Source organism: Protopterus annectens, chromosome 7.part1 (genome assembly GCF_019279795.1).
Source record: "Protopterus annectens isolate FY-2018-M chromosome 7.part1, PAN1.0, whole genome shotgun sequence".
In the NCBI taxonomy this organism is placed as follows: domain Eukaryota; kingdom Metazoa; phylum Chordata; order Ceratodontiformes; family Protopteridae; genus Protopterus; species Protopterus annectens.
The window spans coordinates 66303576-66324132 of record NC_056740.1 but is presented as its reverse complement, the minus strand read 5'-3'; the positions used below and the strand labels follow the sequence as shown (position 1 = coordinate 66324132).

Sequence of the window (20557 nt, the reverse complement as noted above, 5' to 3'; positions counted from 1 at the left end):
GAAGATGGCGCAGTAAGAAATCATCCCCAGTAAACTGATGATTAAAGTCATATATGCCACATAGGTGAGCAGAGGAAATTGCCTGGATGGCCTGCACACACATTGCAGATGACACCCCGTGCATTATAGACCACATGGCATTTGATGGAGTGACACCATCTATGGTTCACTTACCTCCTTCCCAGTTCACCAGGCTTCAATATGGGTACAGTCTATGCCCCCCCCCCCAGTACCATTTAGAGGAATGGGATGTGTCATAGAGCTTCCACATGTTATTTTCTGTCTCCTCTGGGGTATGTGGCAACCACAAATGCAACCCCACATTCTGAAGCATGGCATCAAGGAACTGAAGAAGTATACTCAAGGCAAATAAATAGGATACCCCCACTATATCCCCAGTAGGCCACTGAAAGGTCCCTGTAGCTAATATATATATATATATATATATATATATATATATATATATATATATATATGTAAAGCCATACATACAATTATAATCCCTGGGATACATACTCCATGACTTCAACTGGGCTGCAGATGAGGCTGTCACATTTCCATGATAATCTGCATGATGTCCCTGTCCACATGCTACCAGTCCACTATGTCTGTGTCATGGAGGGTGACTTCAGCTGCTGTCAGGCAAAGTAGCTGCAATGAAAGCCTCCTACAGGTACACATTTACAATGGCTGCAGCAACCCCAAGCAATTCTGCATTATCTACTCTGTCTGAACATGGGCATCTGGCTGAGTTCATATCTATAGTGAGCATGATGTCACTGCTCAGAATTTAAACATTTCTGAACTGCTCAACAATCTTGTTTTGCCCTATTATCATATGCTGGAATTCGTTATACAGTCATTAGTATATAACATGGCTAGCCACATTATTTAATCTCAGCATATCGTGTAGTTGGGTTTTCTGAATCATGCCCACCCGGCATGTGCCCTCTTGTCCCTCAAACACATTTAGCACAATGCAGCAAAGTTTTTTAAATCTGGCCTTTTATGTTCATCTTTGCCAGGCTGGCTTCCAGTCATTTCCTTATATCGCCTGAACTTTTAAGACAGAAGTTCAAGTTTAAAATCGTACATATACTTCTTATGTTGCTTGCTCTTTTCTAAGTCAAGATGCATGCTAGCAAGATGCTACTGTTCATCTGTCTGCTTAATTGTTGGTCTGATCTCACAGGCTTCTGAAGAAATAGCAAGCAATACTTTGCACTACCTGTCAGTGACTGCTTTTTCTTCAAGAAATGACACCCTTGGACTGAAAATCATTAGGTCTGGAAGTTAGAGGGTGTGTGTGGGGGAGGGGGTCTTTCTCCTGCAAAAACCATTTAAAATCGGTTGCATTTGCTTATATTACTTACAAGCTTAAGTACTTGTTGTATGAGATTTTAAGTACAAAAGATCATGTAATATTTGGATATATTACCAACCGTTTATATTATAAGCTCAGGTGTCTTGAAGAGATATAGTGACAGTGTCTTGCCTGGGTCATTGCAAGGTTCTCAGTTCAAGCAACTTACTTATTTAACAGCTACTTAATAAAAAGAATCCTCATAATGTTTCTGCATAATTTATATTTGCTAAAGCTGTTTATGTCAAAAATCTTTGTGAACTACTGATAACTGAATTATTGCATCTTTTGCACCACATTATTTAAGCAAGAGCTATAATATTATTTGAATCATAGGTTCATAGGTAGGTACTAGGCTATCAGCCCAAGGGCCTAAGTAAACCTAGCTAACAAGGTTCCCTGGCTTACACCACCCAAGAAAGTTAATTTCCTGTGCCCCTGTCGAGCAGAGCCATAGAAGTGATCCCCGGGGTGTATTTCCTATTTCCCATCCTCTCATCAAGATTTTTCTTGACAAGTGCTAATGAGGAACTTTGCTTGACATAGATGTGTAGCTTGTTCCAAAGTATAGGAAGTCTCTGGGACAGGAATCTATCCTTCCAGCATGTCCTGTTTATTGTGGTAACAAGGTTTTGGTCCCTAGAGCATGTAGCTTGGAGAGATTGGGATTTCTTTAGGTGTAGCATGTCCAACAGCTCTGGGTTTAACATAGCTTTATATGTTAGGCAGAGATCTCCTCAGAGTAGGCGATATGCTACAGAGTAAAGCTGAAGTTTTTTGAGACGGTCAGTGTAGGGCATCTATTTGAGGCCAGTAATCCTCTTTGTGAGGTACTTCTGTGGTCTTTCCAGCTGCTGCAGATATCTTGTGAGGTACATTCCAAAAGGGACATTGTACTCTATAACGGGTCTAATGAGTGCCAAGTAGAGGGGGAACAATGACCTCTTTTTTCCTGGATGAGAACCCTTTTGTGATGAGGTGTGCCACATAGATGGATTTCCTGACTACTGTGATGATGTGATTATCAAAGGAGAGACTACTGTCCACCTGGGTCCCAAGGTCTCTTATCACACATTTGGCATTAAGTAGACTGCCATTTATGTGGTAGTTCATGGGTACAGAGTTCGAACTTCATTAGCCAGAAGCCTTCTGTGTTAGCCTGTACTTCAGAGAAGTAGATACCAAACAGGAGAGGTCCCAGGACTGAACCCTGTGGTTCTCCACTTGTCACTGGTTTGAAGTCAGATTTGGAGTCTGCAACTTTTACAGTGTGGGTTCTGTCAGTGAGCCAGTTGGCAACCCATCTTGTGACGTAGGGATTTATACCTAGTTTAGTGAGTTTAGCTATAATTCCAGAATGGGAGATGGTGTCGAAAGCTGTGGTGAGGTCAAGATAGGCTGTGTGAACCACCTTACCCTCGTCTACGGCTTTGATGACTGCCTCAAAGAAGTCGATCAGGTTCAGAAGGCATGATCTGCCTTTCACAAACCCGAACTGGGTGGGGTCCAGAGTTTGGAGGTTACCAATGTCTTTGTTTATGAGTTCCATGATGATAGGTTCCACAGCCTTGCAGACCAGGCTCGTCAGGCTAATAGGGCAATAGTTCCCAGGATCAGTGGTGGCTCACCCTTTGTGGAGTGGGATAACTGTTGCTGTGCACCATTCAGTGGGCACAAAGCCTGATGTTTAGGTGGGGAGCCAGTTCATTCTGAAGTTTGTGTAAAATGCAGCCAGGGATGATGTTCTTTGTGTTTCACTATTGCAGTCATCACATTTGGGTTATCTGCCTGCAGGTAGTCCTCAGCCGGCCTGAATACCAGAGTCTTGGATTCCTGCTTCGGATGCTGTCTCTTCTTCCATGATGTCAGGTCATCAGGGGTATGAAACATGCAGCCGACAACATTACATCAGTCTTTCTTGCCGTGCGGTGCCCGAAGCAGAAGCAGTTCGCAAGTGCCGGTCAGCTGACTCCTGAAATTTTCGTTTTCGAGTTTCAGAACCAAAGTCTTCAAAAAAAGATAAGTACCCCATTGGGGATCTTTTTTCTTGCTCCAACCGATGTCAGTTATAGTTAACAATTGTCTTACCTGTGAAAAGCAAATACTTCATAAAGATTTTAATTTGTACTGCATTCCTTGTTTAGGCCCACACCACGATGTTCCTCGCTGTCAGTTTTGTGCCTTGTTCAACCCCAGAACTATTCTTTGTTGGGCTATATTTGCAGCAAATTATTTTGGTACTCAGTATCCGTACTCCAAAATGGCTTTGGTAAGCCATCCGATTACCAATCTTCTGAAAAAACGTAAGGATAAAGACAGAGACAGACCGCATAGGTCCAAAACTGCAGACAACACTTCCATTAAGCTAATCACCAGTCCGCTGGTACTCAGTGAGGCGCTTTTGCAGCCCCTGATACCTGCTACTTCGGATTCGCAGGCCTCTACTGAGACCCATTCGAAATCCTTTATGCAGCAATATGCTTTTTCCACTATGGAACCTGCGGATGTCTCTACCTTGGATGGGTCAAGAGCCGCTGTGCAGGCACCGGCTTCTGGAGGTGTATTCAGGCCTACAGACTTGAATTTTAAACCGATGCCATCTTCTTCATCCAGGCCTAAAACTCGCACCATGTCTAGAAAACTGACATCCAAACCACATGGTAAGGCCCATATGCCTAAAAAACAAATGCTTAGAATGGCTGAAGACCTTATTACCTTAATTAGGGGAAACCAGCCTTCCCCCTCTAAGAGACCTAGAACCGATTTTTCTTCTGATTCTTCTGATCAGGAATCTGATATTTTTGTTTCTTCTGATTACCAGGGTTTGCCCTTATCTACCTATGAGGATTCTGATGCAGAGGATTCCATTCCCTCTGCTTCCCTTCCAGAAGATTTTTCTTTTGGTGAAACCTTACACACTCTTAGGGAGCATTTCCACTGGGAAAGCCAGGATTATTCTGACTCCTTCCTCAACACAGGCCTTTAGCTATCCCTCCTGTTCTGGACAATGTAGATGATGCTTTCTTGGAATCCAGCCTTTCCCCAAACACTTTACCTCCAGCTCCCAGAAAACCTGACCTGACAGAGTGCCTGACTCTCACAAGTTCCTCTTCAAGAATCCTACTGCGGATCCAGAGACCATTTCCCAAGGACCAAAGGGCATTAAGGCTACTGCTGCCAAAAATCCTTCCCTTTCTGATAGAGATTCTAAAGCCTTAGACAGATGAGGTAAGAAGGTATACACTTCTGCTACTTTGGCCCCTAGGGCTTTAAATTGCCAGTTTCATATGTTAAAGTACCAGCAGCATATTATGGGACTGCTTAACCAGTAAATGATGTTGATTCCTGACTGTGCTGAACACAAAGAATTACAGGATTTAATGCATTCTGCAGAACAAGTTGGTAAACATACTTTGCAATGTGGTTTTGACTCTTTAGAAGCATCTTGCAGGGCTGCTGTCACTGGGTCTGTACTTAGTAGGCATGCTTGGCTTAAGGAGCAAAACTTGCCAGATCATGTTAAAGCTAAATTACTGGATGCTCCCTTAAACCAAGACTGCCTGTTTGGCAACAAAGCAGAAGTCCTCAAAAAGATGGAGGAAAAAGCTAAATCTATGCAAACTGTTAAAGATTTCCTGCAAGTACAGTCTCCCAGATTTAGTAGGCATTGGCCTTCAAAGAATTGGTCCTTTCCAGTCTCTTCCAGGCCTTCTCAGTCCAAGCCCAGGAACAGCAGACCACCTAGGTTACAGTCTCAGACTACGCACAGGCCTAATTAGCAGGGGGCTCCCACTTCCAAAGCAGGGAGTAGTAAGGCACCCCCCTATGGAAAAATGGTGCAATGACTTAATCTTAACCCTTCCAAGCCCTGCTCAACTGCCTGCTCCCTTAGGAGAAAAGCTCGTCCTGTATGCAATAAACTGGGAACTCATTACCCAGGACAAATGGGTTTTGAATATAGTTTCCCAAGGATACAGATTCCACTTCCACACCCTACCAATCCCAAACGGTTGGCCAGACCTACCCCCAAATTAGTGGGCAGAGGCCTAACAGCAGGTTCTGTCTCTTCTAAGTATCATGGCTATTCAACCTGTCCCAGCAGAAGAAAGGGGACAAGGTTTTTATTCAAGACTTTTCCTGGTACCCAGAAAAGACAGCTCCTGGCATCCTATTCTGGACCTCTCTATTCTAAACACCTTTTTGGTAATCCTAAAATTCAAAATGCTAATATTTCAACAGCTGCTTCCTATGCTAGGCAAAGATGCCTGTTTGGCAACCTTAGATTTAATGGAAGCTTACCTGCACATTCCAATAAGAGAATCTTGCAGGAAATACCTACACTTCAGGGCAGGGTCCATGCACTATCAGTTCTCTGCACTTCCCTTTGGCTTATCTACTGCACCCAGGTTATTCACAAAGTGTCTAGCTGCAGCCATTGGATTTTGCAGGCAGAGAAAAATTCAAATATACACATACTTGGACAATTGTCTGATTCAGGCAGAAAGCCAGGACTTGCTATTAAATCATCTGGCATTCGTAAAGAAACTTCTAACCTCTCTGGGGTATATCATAAGCGAAAAGAAATCTCACCTAGTACCCTGCCAATAGATTGTATTCCTAGGAGCAAGCTTGAAAACAACTTCCCAGATGGCTTTCCTCATGCCAAAGAAACAAGTTTATTTGACAACCTACTTCAGACTATTGGCCACAAAGACCCAGCTATCTCCAAGGAAAATTCTGCAAGCCCTGGGGTTCATGGCCTTTTGCATTCTACTAATGCCATATGTAAGACTGCATATGAGGAAACTACAGTGGTATTTAAAAAGACTAAGGTGTCAACATTCTCAGGACCTGAAATCAATGATTCCTATCATTCCTTATATAAAGACAGAGTTCCTTTGGTGGGCAGAGGCCTGCTACCACAACAAGGGGCTCCCTTTCACTCTACCCCCTGCCACCCAAACCCTAAGAACAGACGCATCAGACTATGCATGGGGGGCTCACTTGGCAGGGCAGTGCATTCAGGGCAAATGGAACCTGAGACAGATGCACCTGCATATCAACCAAAAAGAAATGTTAGCTGTACAGAATTCCCTGACAGCCTTCAAAGACAGCATTCCTCCAGGAGGATTATTGGTAAAGACAGACAACAACACAGTTATGTGGCACATAAACAAGCAGGGTGGAACCCACTCGTACCCTCTCTGCAGACTAGCCATGGCTCTGTGGAACACAGACAAGCTACCAAGTGCACCTGCAAGCTCAATTCCTGCCAGGCAAGCTAAATTTACTGGCAGACCTAAGCAGAAATCTCATGGACCCACACGAATGGAAACTGGAACCAAAAATATTCAACCTCTTGTGGAACAAATGGGGGACTCCAGAGGTAGACCTGTTTGCCTCCCCTCAGAACTACCAATTGGACAAATTCTGCACAAGGACTTCCCACAGTCAAGCCTGGAAAGTGGATGCCCTGTCCTTTACCTGGGAAAGCCTCTCAGTTTATGCCTTTCCCCTCTGCCTCTCCTCTCAAAGGTTCTGCTAAAGATCAAACAGGACAAGCTAAGGACAATATTGATTGCACCAGACTGACCACGCCAGCACTGGTACCCCCTCTTGTGCAGTATGACACTAATGGAACCATGGCACCTGCCTCAGACCCCTTCCCTGCTGTCCCAGCAGGTGGGCCAGATTCTGCACCCTCAGCTTCAAACCCTGAACCTTGCAGCCTGGCTAATTCCTTGAGCTCTCCAATAGCATCCCTCAGTAAGCAGGTGCTAGATGTCATTCTGAAGGCAAGGAGGCCTAGTACTAGAAAATCCTATGCTGAAAAGTGGAAAATATACTGTTCCTGGAGCCAGACACAGGAGATGGGCTTACCTCATATTCTTCAGTACTTAACAGAAATGCTCCACAAGGGCCTATCCTTCTCGTCAATTAAAATTCATGCCTCTGTCATTTCAGCACATTATAATACTGAGCCACCCCTCTTTCCTCACCCCTTGCTAAAACAGCTCCTTAGAGGGGCCAAAAACTTATGACCCCCCCCCCGGGAGAGCTCCTACTCCAGCCTGGGACCTTAATTTTGTATTGGAAAAGCTCAGTCTCCCTCCCTTTGAGCCAGCTGCAACTGCAGAATTGAAATTCCTTTCTTGGAAAACATACTTCCTTCTAGCCATCACTTCAGCTAAAAGAGTGTCTGAATTACAGGCCCTTATGGCAGTAGAACCCTTCATTATCTTCCATGCAAACAGGGTTTCTCTTAGGACTAACCCTTCCCTTATGCCTAAGGTGGTGTCTAGTGTCCCTAAATCAGTCCATTTATTTGCCTACCTTTTTTCCCTAATCCACAAAACAAAGGAGAACGAATACTGCACTCTATGGACGTGCACAGACAACTTAGATTTTATTTGGACAGGACTAAGCCTCTCAGAAAATCTGAACAGCTGCTAGTTGACTTTGCTTCAGGAGCAGAGGGGAAGGCCATTTCAAAGCAAACCATTTCTAAATGGATAGCCCATTGCATTAATTTCTGCTATAAGCACCATGGAAAACCTACCCCACAGGGGATAAAATCACATTCCACCAGGGCTGCATCTACCTCTATAGCCTTTCTCTGAGGAGTCCCTACCAGGGACATCCTAGAAGCTGCTACCTGGAGCTCTGTACATATCTTCACCAAGTATGACCGCATGCCTATTTTTTCTAAATCCAGTTTTGCCACTGCAGTCTTGCAGGGCTTAATAGCTGGTCCTAATGCTCTCTAACTTCCTCCTCCCTTCCTTGGCTTTGGGAATCAATCCAAATATGATGACTGCAACAGTGAAACATGAAGAACATAGTACAGTTGTGTACACTTATAAATGTAGATGTCAAAGTATATTCACTGTTGCAGTCCTGGTTACCCTCCCTGCAGCTCCCTGACTTCTCTTGGCTCTACCTTTCATTCTTGTTTGGTGTATTTAAGCTTTCTGGTGTATTTGTTTTTTGATGGCGGTGTACCATAACATATAATTGCTTCCCATGTGGGGGCACCTGACATCTGGGGCAAGAAAAACTGATGTAATGGCATCAGCTGCAAGTTTTATACCTCTGCAAACCTGACATCATGGAAGAAGAGACAGCATCTGATGCAGGAATCCAAGACTCTGGTATTCAGGCCAGCTGAGGGCTACCTGCAGGCAGATAACCCAAATATGATGACTGCAACAGTAAATACACTCGAACATCTACATTTATGGTAAGTGTACACAACTGTACTTTGTCCGTTCCCATAGATGCTGTGTTTTTGGTTTTAGAGAGTGCAGCTTTTACCTTCATAGATGTGATTACAGGGACTCTGCATTCTTCCTTTATAGATATGGGCCCTTTATGGGGTGAGAGGGGGGTAGAGTTAGCACTGCCCTATCTGCCAGGATGGTGGCAATATCAGTTGGTTCTGTAATTTCTGTGCCATTGTGCTATAACTTAGAGCAGATCTGGGTGTTTCCATTGAGATTCTTGACATAGCTATAGAATGCTTTGTGGTTGCCCTTAGAATCAATGGTGATTTTGTTTTCATAGCTAGCTTTGGAGGATCTTATAAGGGATCTGAGCTTCTTACTGAGGCTGACCAGGGAGCTCCTCCACTCATGGGATTTTACTCTCTTTTGCAACAGTTTCTTCCTTCTGTTGTACAGTTTGTTTATGGCAAGGGACCACCCGATTGACTTCCTTTTTTTTTTGAGGATAGAGTCTTGGTCCTGTTTGGGATAGCACAATCCATCCACTTGTATAATTGCTTATAAAGTACATTTGTGTAGGATTCAGCAGTCGTAACTGTATTGTCCATCTGCATGGGTGTCATGAACTTCACCACTTCTCTCTTAAGAAGCATGAAGTTGGCTTTGGAGAAATTGTTTACCATGGTTTCTTTAATTGTGGGTGGGGGCGGGATGCAGATATCTAGGGTGATTAGCTTATGGTTGGATTTGACCAATGAGGAGTTAACTTCAAGTGTGGGACACTGGTCACTCATGTTGGTAATGACTAGGTCTAGGATATTGTTGCCCCAGTGGGGATATGGATACGTTGATCCAGGGCATTGAAATTTATGAATTCCAGAAAGTGTTGAGTGAAGGAGTTGGTACATGAGTAGTTTTCCCAATTAATGGTGAGGTAGTTGAAATTGCCCATTATTAGGGCATTTGGTTGAACACTAATATTTTCCAGTATATAAAGAAAAGAGGAGTGGGAATCCTGGGCCATGGTGGGGGATCTGTAGCAAGCTACAATTTGGATCGCAGTTTTACCCAGAGTTAGTTGCACTTTAATTACCTCGGATGCATTATGCTGTGCAACTAGCCTGGAAGTGTGGATATCCTTAATGAATATGGACACACCTCCGCCTTTGGTGTTCTGGTCCAGGTTAGATGGCCAAAAAGTGTGGTATGAGTTATAGCCTGGTAATGCAGGGGTGCTTTCTAGAGCCTTGAACCAGGTCTCAGTCACTGCACAGATATCGATGTTCTCCATTTTAAGGAGTGCCTCAAGTGAGTGCATTTTGAGATTTAGACTTCTAGCATTGAGTAGCATTTCCCTCAGTTTTTCCTTGCCTTTTCCTGTTACGGTGGTGAATTTGTCATTTGAACCTGCTGAGGTGATGTGAGAAATAGGACTGAAACAGCTGAGCAGAGGTGGATCATTAAACTTAAAGCAGATACACCACCAGGTATAAATGAAGCAGTATTATTGAAACCATTTATAAAAGCTAGAGCACTCAGACGTTAACACACATATACACAACACTTTAAAATGTGTAGACAAATGTGAATACATTTTTTTTTTAAGTTTTTTAATAAACAAGGTTGTAAATTAAGTATTAGATATTTTTAGTAGCAAAGTGTAAGGGACACTTTAAATGCCCTAATTGCTATCAATTACTTGTTAATTGATTTTTAAGTGTATAAAGAATGTGCTTTAGTTATTTAAAGTTGTCTGAGGAAGCAGTCATAGAGACTGTGAAAGTGCTTACGTTTTGGTATTTTAAATAAAGCATTTATATCCAGCCATGGTGGACAAGGTTCTATTTACTTTGTTTTGGCGGTTTACTATTGAAATGTCGATCCCGACATGTGCGACTCGTCTTGCACGAGAGCGGAACTACGATCGCCACTACACCGACTCCCAGATGCGCGAACGGCAAAACCTCGCCCCTATCCGACCCATGGTAGCATGGGTGTGGAGGTGTTGCACGACCGATAATGTCGATCGTCAAAGTTTTCGTGGTTTTGGTTCGCTAGTGAACAGTTTTCACAGTTTTGGTTCGCGCAAACACGTCGATGAGGTCGCCGTTCGAACGAAGTGCATTCGCACATTCAATAGTAAACCTGTTTTGGCATATGCCAGCATAGCTAGCTGGAGTTTTGTAAAGAATTATATGTCATTTGAATATCACACTGATTTGTACAGATGCTTGTGTTAAAAATGCATTTGTAAAGTTGCTTGTGTTAAAAAATGTATCAACAGTGGGTTCTGCTGGACAGAAAAGAAATATACATGTATGTCAGACTGTATTGTAACTGAGGAAATGTATATATATTAATAGAGTATACTGGAAGGGAAGGGGTTAAGCTCAGCCTTCTAACCTTAAGAAAAATAGCTTGAAATTAAATGACTTGGTTTAGACCATAAAGGTTTTATCTCACGGGTCTAAATGCAGCTAAAGATGCAACATCTGTGAAAAGCCTGAGCTGGGATCCTGCTCTATTGTCCCTAGTGGTGAACTAATTGCTACCCTGGGGTGCCAGAGAATGGCTTGTTAGTTACTGCAGGAAGGATTGAAGTATTGGAATTTTTTACAGTTTCCAGATGCTACAATAAACCTTAGCTAAAGTTCTATGTGTGTATTATGATACATCAATGCCAGATTCTCAGTTTCTAGTGAGAGGGTAGTGTAGGAACCACAGAGTCAGGTGACCAGATTTGATGTCATTGTGTAGCCAACATTGAAATTGTATTTGAATACTAGTGAGAGATGTGAGGTGTGCACTCTGTTTTTGGACCTGACAAGACACTCATCCACGTTCATCTTTATTAGCTTTAGTAAGTAAGTAGGGAACAGTAATTCTTCAGTCAGAAAAAAATATAGTGAGATTAGCTAAAGTTTGTTTTTCTGTATCTGTCTGAGTCTTTCCATCTGTATTGTTTTTTATATTTCCTGTAACTAAAACTCTGGTGTTTATTGTAAATAGATATTCAGTATTTTCATTTTTTTTATTATTTACTAGTAAATATATCTAAACCTTTCATTGTGGCTGGTCTTTTAGAAAATATTTAACCTTTGAGAGTACTTGCATTTATTTAGTGGTACTGTGACTCCATGTTCCTGAATGTGTTGCTGCTTGGTTAACACTACCATTTGTACAACTATTAATTTTAATAAGTGTAATTGGGTACCCTGGTAAGAGCCTTAAAGTAGATGGCTTCAGGTGTTCTGGTAGCAGGAGATCTACCATATAGTCAGGGTAGAGGTGTCAGAGTGGGTAAGTTGTGCTAGCCTTTCCCAGTTGTGTGTGTGTGTGTGTGTGTGTGTGTGTGTGTGTGTGTGTGTGTGTGTGTGTGTGTGTGTGTGTGTGTGTGTGTGTGTGTGTGTGTGTGTGTGTGCATGTGTGTGTGTGTGTGTGTGTGTGTGTGTGTGTGTGTGTGTGTGTGTGTGTGTGTGTGTGTGTGTGTGTGTGTGTGTGTGTGTGTGTGTGAAAATTAAATATGAAAAAGTGTGTGTGTGACAGCTACTTTGAACAGGGACACTAACATCAATGATTACATAGAGAGGGTGGTGGAGGACTTGGTTTGGAACACCTGGCTAAGGACTCAGCTCTATAGTCATCAGTGGGAAGTCTTACTGGGGTCTGGAGAGAAAGCCCAGCCCCAGGACTGGAGTGAGCATTCTCTGTGTGCTCTTAAGTGAAATCGTACTTGGTACAGAGAGCTGCATCTGGAAATACTGTGTGTGTCCATTTTTCTCACAGCGAACGTTTCCCACAAGTGTCAGTGGTGAGGACTGAGGCTTCTTGATCACTGACCCAGAAGAAAGGCATCACACACTTCACCACTGATTTGTGGCTAATTTTATCCCTGCTCTGTTGATCATTTTACTTCCTTCATAAAACCCATTACTCCCTCCATAATCCTGACTCACTAACAGCATGTTGCTTTCAAATGGTAATTTCTGATTACTGTACAGAGAGGCCTTTTCTCATTCTGCAAACTGTATTAAATCAATCCTACATGAACATCTGGCATCTGAAACAAAGCCATGCCATTATTCCACTCCCCAACTTACTGTATATCTCTGATATCCCAGAATGGTATGATGTACTCCTTCAGTGATATTTAGCCACCCCACCTTAATCCCCCAAAACTGTTACACATAATACCACTTCTATGGAGCCATCATCCACTCCACATAAAGCAAAGTACTTTTCTTACCATTTTCAAATGTAATTTGGATAAATAGATGGGTAAGTACAAATCCTCCCCCAATTTATCTCCTCTGACCTTCATTTATGGTGGAGGAAACACATAAATTGTCCCAACATAGCCTAGTTATTTGTAGACAAAATACAAGGGCTAAAACCTACCATGGGAAGTAAGGCTAAGCTTCTTAAGATCCTCGCCAATTAATAGCTTGGTAAGTACCCATGAACCTCTAAGTGCATACATTATGGTGATAGATAAGGTCCACTCACCCACTTAATCTATATGTTTCAAAAATGATCAAATAAAATTCTATTTAATCAATGGTTTCTTGTGTTTTGTCCCATATATTCTTGAATTCTGACACTCTCTTTCACCCTGCAGCATCATCACTAAAGCTGCTGCAGTTATTCAACAACTGTTCTGTAAAGTCATACTCCCTTCTGCTTTGTCCAGAGACATTGCCCAATATCTCTACAGTCAAATAATACTTCTTTATATATTGCCCACAACCATACAGTTTATTATATATTTAAAAATATGTCTTCTTATTTTCATAAATCTCTTTTGCTGAAAGATGGCATTCCTTCAGATGCTGTGTATTTCATCAATGCAGAAAAAAGTTTTCCCCTCCTTAAATACACATGCATGCATGCACTAACACATTCATTTATATGGTCACAAACTCACACATTCTTCTCTTTAAGATTGTGCATGTTAAATAGTTTGCATTTTAGAGAAGACCACACACCACTCATGTTGCTCTCAAGATCTGCACTACTTCTCTTCTGTCTATGAAACAGCAAACATCCCACAACAGATTCATGTATGGTCCATCTAGCCTAATCCTGCCAAAAGACAGGTGTGTGCAGATGGAAACATTTCCAAACCTTACTTTAGCAAGGCATTATTGAACAAATTTCTTCCAAAAAATCTTCAGGATACTGGCCCATGAATGCTCTATGGCACAGAGGGTTTAATGATATTTTCAGGCCAACAGTCAAACTCCTCTAGTAATTGGCATGTTTTGCCCTTTCCTGATCTCATCAGTGTAGTGTAAGTGGAAAGATGAAGCTGTATTCTGAAACAGTCATTATGACAAGAAGCCCCTGATATAATCATTAGGTATCCAAAGTACTCTACCAAGGGTTTTGTGAACTCCCACTAAAAAGTGATAATGTGTTCTACAGGCCCTGCCTCTTTTTATGAATTCCAGTATTCTGCTTGCCTGTCTTACTGTTTTCTCACACACTGACTTTGCTTTCATGTGGTCCAATACAATTGCCCAGGTCTCTTCCCTCATTTCTGCTTTCAATGTTTCCTATCCCCTTGTATACATCTTCACTTTGTTTTACTTCTCAGATGCATTTTCTGCATGTATCCATTGAATTAAGTGTACAGGGTCCTTTACAGGCCTTTTATCAGCCCTGTTGAATTGATTTGTGCATTAACAAAAAAGAACATTTTTTTCTTCCATAACACATTTAGTGTCAGTTAAAGATACATTAAACACGAACAGCATGCAAGCGCCATGTTGTACCTAGAATTACTTTACACATGAACATGCTTGCAGATGTGCAGACACACACACACACACACACACACACACACACACACACACACACACACACACACACACACACACATTTTCTTTATGTTTTATGTTTCTCTTAAGCAGCCAAGATTCTTTATGCCCAAGTGGTTTCGAGATGTTCTTGACTACATTCTCAGACTGACATTCTGTCAGATAATACACATGTATTCTGCATAACTCTGAAATGGATTTCTTAGTGCACTTTTACCATAAATGTATCTGTTATCATCCACTTAGAGATTCTTCTTTTAAGAATTCTGCATAGTGCATATCTGTTTACACTACCACTATGTCCATTTCAAACAGTTTACAGGCTGGTAACTTATTTACAACCCCTGGTTCTATCTTCTCATCCCCCTCTTCTGGGGAATAAAAGTAAAGATCCCAAGTGGTGGAACCAGCCCACTCCAAGCTAAACCAGCCTGGGGGAGCCAAGAGACCCCAGCCAAGATGAACAGAACAAATGCAAAAGGGAATACTTCGAGAGCAGGTTGTGATTCAGGAAGGAATGTGAACCTTACCTTTTATCCAGACATTCTGTAGTTTTCATATTAGATCCCTGCAAATTTTTAGATAAATTGCCTTGAGTTATTATTTATTTAAAAAAGCTTTATTTAGTTTAGCGCTTTCATCTTATAGACGTCATCAGATCAGGAAAATCTTAAGTAACACTGACAAGGCATTACTCTTTTATCCTAATTTCTACAAAAGTCATAGGAGGAGCAGTTGTTGTGACTGGTTTTCATAATAGCCTTTAAATTGGCCATAATTCAAGCTTCCTGATTGTGCATCCCACTAATTTGCATATGGTTTTCATAATTAGCCTTTTAATAAGCTGTAATTGAAGTTCCCAGATTGGTTGTTCTTCCTTATTTCTAATCTGAATAAGGTTTTCAGAATCCTTCCAGTTTAGTGGGTCTTTCCTCACCACTACTGTGTTCTCATCTCCTTTGCTTTACAATGGTCTATGACTAACTTTTTACTTTGTTTTCAAGTGAATACATAAAAAAACTTTTTTCTATCTTAATCCACAAGCAATAACTTGTTTATTGCATGTAACATTCCAATACTAAGAAGGACTACATTTTTACAATGTTTGTATATTCAGAACTGCTTTAATTACAGACGCTGTTGTACATATATAATAGTTTCTTTAAAAAATATTTTATGGGTTGAGGGGTGAGCAATTCCTTAGCCAGTATTACTGTAAGTTTTTCTTGATATGACAAAGTCTATAAGATGAAAGCTCTAATCCATATAAAGCCTCTTTAAATAAATATTGACTCAAGGACATTTGAAGGGATTTAATATGAAAACTTCAGAACTTCCAGATAGAAGCTATGGTTCACTCTCCTTCCTGAACCACAACCTGCTCTTGAGTGCTCCCTCATTCTGGGAACAGAAGCAGTGAATTGTTGACACATGCAATCCCCACATCATGGAGGTCTGCAGGCATTTTAATGGAAGGCGGCCTGATGATAAAAGTGGAAGGTTTGCTAGTGTGACTTAGCAGGCATCTCACAGCCCCTGTGCATCCTGAAAATGTGTTGAGGTCCTTTCAATTTATCTTCTTGACGTTAATAAAAGATGCCATCAGCTTCCTTAGGGGCAGAAAGGATAACTTCTAGATATGGTGTTCTCTTGCTAATGTCTAAAACCCTTCCTTGCATATGACTGTACACTGATGAGGACAATCTCAGATTTTTAATTGAAACATTGAGAGCAGGCCAAAACTAAATACACTTGTCTTACCTTTATATTTACCCTCACCCTTTAGCAGTTAGGCATAACATAGTACCAAAAGGCTTACAACTGACTAACAGAAGGGATGAAATAATGGTCACTGGGAAATACAAACTTCAGTTGAACTGAGTAGATAATCTAGTAAATGTGTTAGAATCCTTAATGACAAGAAGCTTACAGCCTTTCACTAAGACTCAAGACAGAGCTGAGCCAGAGTCTGGGTTACCTCTATGACCAAAAATAAAAGCCAACACCAAGTTACAGTTATGTTATGTTATGTTATATGTTACGTTGCATTATGTTATGTTAGGTTACATTACGTTATATTATGTTACGTTATGTTATGTTATAAGTTATTTTATGTTATGTTACGTTACATTACGCGACATTACGTTACGTTATGTTATGTTATGCTATGTTACATTGCGTTATGTTATGTTATGTTATGTTACGTTATACAGAAACTCTGGTTCATCTGTGCCCTTGACTCATCAAAGCTGTCTGCACATTAACTGAGTCAGAAGAACATGTAAATTACAGTTCAAATGTACCTCTTCTCATAATGTATGAACTCAAGCTCATTATGTTACAAGCAAATGTGACATAGTAAAAAAAGCATTTTTTTACAATGTGGCAAGCCCCCTTCATTGTCAAATTCCTCCTGTATCCCATTGAGTTATTATTCTCACTTTAAGGTCACTTTACCATTAACAGGTAATGTACACCTGTCTCACTCCAAGTTACGCTGAGCTCAAATCAACCTCAAGTTGTTAATATGAGTACAAGTATTTCACACCAATGTAAATCAACCACACATCACAAGCCCCTACCAACCTGAGCTGATGTGCTTCAGCAGCTATGTGACTTAAGCCCAGGTAATCCAAATAAGTGACTGTTTGCTAGTAGTACTATATTTATGTCACTGGACTGACTTTACTGAACAATATGCTTACTTTTGGCATATCTTGATTGGTTTGGCCATTGCATCCATTTATATAGAGAGCAAGCCAAGCTAAGCCAGGCAAAATCTCAAGCCCACCTTGATCTAACTCTACTTACTTATCCCTACTCAGAGGGGATTTAAAACTGCTTATTAAATCTACAAGGCACACATTGCCTTTCTTATTTATCGACTAGGCTGGACATTTTTCATACTCAACCAAGTTTATATTTACAGCAATGCCTGATGAAGTAACATACTCAGAATCATAGAGTAGGCAAATGGTGGCTGAGGGACTCAAACCCTGGACTATAAGAAGCACTTGACTAACAGCTCATAGCCTCAGTCCACTGCATTAACCCCCAGACATGATCTGCTTGTTCACTGATTACTTAGTTTCAGCTACGCTACTAGCAGATGATTAGTTCATCGTAAGCTCAACTCATTAAAAGTCATCTCATTGTCTGGCTCCTTTATCTCACTATGGTGTAACCTTGGAGGTAGTTTGACTATGTCTCTGGAGTGTTGGAGGATGGACACCTCCTAAATAATTAAGGTGCACTAATGCTTATTTTATTGATTATGGTTTCCACATCAGATAACGTAAGATTTCTAATGATAAATCCAACCAGATATGCTAAAAATAATGAAACTCTTGAGAAATATCCTTATTGACAATAATTTCACATTTATGGTGCAGCTCTGAGAAAGGATTAGCATTATTTCTGTAATGACAATCTTTCAGTAAATGGCCTGTCAGCCATGCCTGAGGTAGAAGATCATGAAAGATCTTCTGTTTTGTATTCTAAAATATGTAACAAAAAAATAAAAGAAAACACTTATAAACTTCTGTACAGTATTACTTGCTATAGCAGGAGGCTATTTTTTATTCTTATGAGGAGAGTTGAGATGGCTAACATCAATCAACTTTCTAATGCTTCTAAGGAAAAGACAAAATTAAGGTACATGCCACAGGCTAAAAGGAAACTCGACACATCTAAGCCTTTTGGAATTACACAACTCATTTTATGATTTATGTCAATCAGCAGTTCTAGATTTACAAAACCTGATAAGTAAAAATTCAGCAAAAAGAGATTTCAATAATAGCATGTTCTAGAGGAAGGTTTATCACATGCAAAACATTAACAAAGATCAAGTGTTTGTGTGTGCATGTGCGTGTGTGTGTGTGCGTGTGCGTGTGTGTGCGTGTGTGTGCGTGTGTGTGTGTGTGTGTGTGTGTGTGTGTGTGTGTGTGTGTGTGTATGTGTGTGTGTGTGTGTGTGTGTGTATGCGTGTGTGCACATGTGTGTGTGCGTATGTGTGTGTTTATATCCTATAGTATATGTGTTTATTTGTGGACACATAAGTAATATGATATACCTGTAACAGCTGAAATGCTAGAAAAACTCTGCAAAACTAATTCTCTAAGTATAGCTTCCACACGTGCAGGCTACAGCTACAATGGTTTAAAACTAATAAAAATTTATGCCTATGTCTAGTAAAAAGGTGCCAAAAGGGCAAAATGTTTAAAAATGCAACGTTGCTATCAAAATAAGAAAACTTCAGTTTTTGTAGCTATGTAATATAAAAGAGCTAACATTGAAATTGCATAAAGTTAAGCTGCAGATTTGACATTTTAGTATATGTCAAGGTAAGTCTGGTATGCACTATCTGCTGGAGGAAACTACCAATTTGAAATTATAGAAGTAATGATACATGCTGGTTTCTTATAACATGTCAGAAGTCAGTTCTTTAACATGGCGCCTTTATATTACTTTAATTACACTTGCGTGAAGTAGGCTTTTGAGAAGGTTTCCAGTTGTCATGAATTTGTGATATTTGTTCTCATGCTTGGTCTTTTCAGTCAGCATATACCTTTGGGTGACTTTTTGTAGCTGAATATGGATATGAATGCTTTATGAAGACATACAATTAGTGTATTATGAAAATGGTTAAAATCATCGTAACAGATATTAAATTAATAATGTTTCATTTTCTATTCAGCTTCTTTTGATAGCACCTCCATGATGGTCTCTGAGGCTGCAGATATCCCAGATCACAGCTGCTCATCACAAGATCTGTGCTCAGTGGAGGTTCAGGGATCCCTTCAATCTACAAATATGTCACCTTACAGTACTATCCTTACAGCAGCCACGGATGGAAGCTGTAGTAGTCTCGAGCGCATTGTTCAGTGTGGTTTAAATCAGAGCAGTTCGCAATGTTCAGTGGAAGAAGATGGTGGATTCTGCAGGGAATTTGTGGATAGATCACAAACAAAGGATTCCAGAAACTGTACTCAAGATAAATCTCCTGACTGTTCTGCACAGGAGTTCAGATTCCTGGAGAGAGTGCCCCTTGAACCTGTTAAAAAACAAAAGAACACACCAGCATTTAAACAAATGAAAATGTGTTGTGGGGTTTTTAGCCAGCCTTCCTCTCAACTGTATTCTGCAACTAATACTGCTCATGCAAACTCTTCACCTCACTCAAGCTGCATGGAGAGAGCGCGACTACACTACAGGCATGGAAAATACAGAATTTCTAAAATAGTTCGATCAACCAGTGATCCTGTCTCATGTTCAATTCCTGAGGGTAAGAAACTACTTACTAATGAATTTTGAAAGCTTTAAATAATTTTCTTGTCATTAATTCCCACTGGGTTAGTGGTTAGTATTTTCTGTGAGGCTGATGATTAAACTATTGTCATTCTAATTGCATGTCTACCCATTCTTGAGAGACAACAGCTTGTTTCATTGAATGATACAGAACATCTATTCAATTAAATAACATACTGTCTGCAGCAACAGCAGGTCCAGTCAGAACCCTTTCCACCCACTTCTGACCAATAAAGAGCTGAGAGAGAAGACTCCAAAGCCCCTTAAAAATATAATGGAAATTTATCAGAATGTAGTGTATCCTGGAAAGCCAATCAAATATTTTGAAGATACACTACAAATAACCAATAGCACAGAATGAATCGTGAAAAAAACTGAAACCTTCAGATCACCAGTAACTGATTTTGCAGTAAAAAATGTTGTCAGTGTCAAGATATTGAGCTACATTTCTATACTACAGCAACATTATTGGGCAGTCAAATAAAGAGAAAAGGCACATAGGTAGGGAGATAATTATGGGGTAGTATGTGCCACACAAACCATGTTGCAAAAATTAATATTGAGGACTGACACTTACACCTGGTCAAGGATTATAGTTAGTTAGTTAGTTAGTTAGTTAGTTAGTTAGTTAGTTAAACTAGGCAAGGCCAGCTAAGCCTAGAAAAAAGGGGTCTATATTATATATTCGAAGCTTTAAAATTTCGAACCTCATATGTTCAACAACATATGAGTGAAACCTGAAACCTTGAATATATAATAAAAAAGTAAAAAAAAATAAAAACTTACCCTAATGCTCTTAGCAGGGGGGCAAGCCCCCTTGCACCCACCCCCCCACACCCCCTACT

The 20557-nt window shown here is 40.7% G+C and overlaps 1 protein-coding gene across 2 annotated transcripts in view; it reads left to right on the top strand.

Moving 5' to 3' along the window:
• The window catches only part of FAM189A1 (family with sequence similarity 189 member A1), a 2511558-nt gene that overhangs the window by 2307877 nt on the left and 183124 nt on the right, over positions 1-20557 (top strand). For both annotated transcript variants that reach the window (XM_044078557.1, XM_044078558.1), the window contains one exon: positions 19102-19689. In XM_044078557.1, coding sequence (XP_043934492.1) covers positions 19102-19689 — 588 coding nt within the window. The remainder of the gene's footprint in view (positions 1-19101; positions 19690-20557) is intronic.